General features: G+C 45.6%; 1 protein-coding gene across 2 annotated transcripts in view; it reads right to left on the reverse strand.

The window, feature by feature from the left end:
* Positions 1-2,500, reverse strand: part of LOC134330537 (E3 ubiquitin-protein ligase UHRF2-like) — a 38,790-nt gene that overhangs the window by 11,941 nt on the left and 24,349 nt on the right. For both annotated transcript variants that reach the window (XM_063011713.1, XM_063011712.1), the window contains exons 4-5: positions 2,251-2,469; positions 1,265-1,374 (exon numbers count right to left, since the gene is read on the reverse strand). In XM_063011713.1, the coding sequence (XP_062867783.1) occupies positions 1,265-1,374; positions 2,251-2,469 (329 nt within the window). The remainder of the gene's footprint in view (positions 1-1,264; positions 1,375-2,250; positions 2,470-2,500) is intronic.

Genomic DNA, 2,500 nt, shown 5'->3' on the forward strand with positions numbered 1-2,500 from the left:
AACAATAAACTGCTGCTTTGTTCGGCGCTCGTCTTGATCAGTAAACCCTCACCAGCGTGTGAATCTGATCTGAATCTGCATCAGTGTGGAATAAGGTGCAGATCCAGGGTTACAGCTCCACGTGTATCTGTGTTTATCTGGATTCTCCTCCCTGTTTCACTTTTAAACTTGTGTTACAGCTCCAGCTTCTGAGAAACGATGAGAATCAGAATCAGCTTCTCCCAGAGTCTAAAACGCTTCTGGTTATAAATAAAGCTTAACGTGGTTTAATGTAGTAAAAGAAGGAGACAGGAGCACTAAACTTCTCTTCATTATTACTGCTCATAAGTTCCTCCACTAATCACATTCCTCACTCGCTGTTTTACTACTTTTGTGCACCGCTGTCACACTTCATAGGAAATAACGGCACAGCTTCTCATGTGAATGCGCTGGTGCTGAAGGGAATACAGTATTCCAACATCAAGCATCTCCAGCATTAAGAAGCGTCAAGAAACAATAAAGAAGTAAAACTAAAGTGCAGCTTTTATCGTATTTTTATTGATGTGTAACTGTTAGTAATTGTATTTCAGTGTGTTTATATTATATTTGTGTTATTTTCAGTGTTTAAGTGTCAAAAACAACCTCATTATTTTACATGAGACTAAAATATCTGCAGCTCCACGGGACCATGGACGCATTAACAGGTTCCCCAAACATCCTTATAAGGAAAAATACCTCGAAACTCAACGTCTTAAAAACCAGTCCAGTTTCAGGGTACCGCTGTACTTTTCTTTTCTATTTTGATCATCATGCACCGAGTTACCGATCAAATTCCATTAGCTTTCACACTTTCTCTCACTGGGTGGAACATGAACCTACAGACGACACCTGATCGGACAAAGAAAACAGGAATGCCATCCGTCCAACCCAGAAAGCACCAATCAGCAATCAGCCTCCAGTCATGGATGACCTGGGCTCCATAACAAAAATATATTCTGGTTTATTTCAGCGTTGTGCTTTAAAGGAAAAAAAAAAAGCTGCAACATGTGCCACAAATCTGGGGAAAAAGATGAAGCATCTATACACCACAGAAATAAAAAACACACATTAGATCCTGCAGGACTGATTTATAATCCTACACTGTTATTACAGGTCTACGAATGTTATGTAACGTCTTAGGCTTCTGTAAAGCTCTGATTAAATGAGTATTAGTGTGCTCATAGTTTTGGGAATGTGTGTGTGTGTGTGTGTGTGTGTGTGTGTGTGTGTGTGTGTGAGATCCTACGTTTGAACTGTCCGTCAGTGATAGACAGAGGAGGAGCTCCGGGTTTTTCAATGCGGTAGATCTCGTCCAGAAAGATCAGCTTACAGTCACCAATCACATCATCCGGACCTCTGCAAACCAACCAATCAGAGGAAACATCAACCACATGTGAGGTGATGAACCAATAGGAATCTGCTACATTATTAAGTGGTAAAATTATTTTATTCAACACATTTATATTCTCGGCATTTAGCGGACGCTTTTTTATCCAAAGTGACTTACATTTGAGCAGTTGAGGGTTAAGGGCCTTGCTCAGTGGTGGGGCTTGAACCGGCAACCTTCTGATTAGTACTCCACTACTGTAACCACTGAGCTAGCACTGCCTCAGTCACATTACAAACCCACTAGTTTCATCCAGAAATGCTGTTGCACATCTAACAACTGTGTGTTTGCATGGTAAGAGCGCAGACGCTAGACTGGCCCGCCTGCAGTCCAAACCTGTTTCCTACTGACAAGTACAATACCTGACGACATAAATCCTGGACTGGTGAGCAGGTGAAGTGTTTTATCAAGCAGGAATCTGCAGCAATCAGTGTCCTCGGTTGCCGAATCATTACAGAACAGCGTTAAACAGAAGGATGGCGTGGGCACTCGGGTGGCGTGGGCACTCGGGTGGCACGGTGTTCTAACACGCTAACCCACCACCGCTGATGTCTCGAGCTCAAATCTCAGCCAGCCGGGCGCCTAAACAGACCGGCTGTGTATGAAAGAGCGCAGACCTAAAGGATTCTTCATTGCTGGTGTAACAGCGGCCTCTGCTGGCTGGTCGAAGCCCTGCACTGAGATGAATAACGGAGAGCAGTGCGTGGCTCTCTGTAGTCTGACCTGGTGTAGATGTTCACTACAGTCTTAATCTTTCACGGTTTATCAGGTAGCGTTTCTCATTAGGAGCGCGTCCCCTGAACTGCAGGAACAGAGACCAACGAGGTGAGGATGGGGGTTCTTACCCGAGCAGGATTTTGACCCGGACCTCCTTCTTGGTCCTGGAGACGTCGTTGAGCGCGGTGATTTCGGCATCGTACCAGAAGCCTCGCTCCTCAGGAATCTCCAGGTTGTAGCTGACCATCACCACCTGACCCACCTCCAGCTGCTCAAACCGCAGCAGCGTCCGAGCTCGAGGACGGACGTCTCCGGCACTCAGCTCCACCACGCCGTTCTCCGGGTAACTACAGAGATCGAGAGGAACGAGAGCCACCC

The sequence above is a fragment of the Trichomycterus rosablanca genome, chromosome 16, assembly GCF_030014385.1.
Source record: "Trichomycterus rosablanca isolate fTriRos1 chromosome 16, fTriRos1.hap1, whole genome shotgun sequence".
In the NCBI taxonomy this organism is placed as follows: Eukaryota; Metazoa; Chordata; class Actinopteri; order Siluriformes; family Trichomycteridae; genus Trichomycterus; species Trichomycterus rosablanca.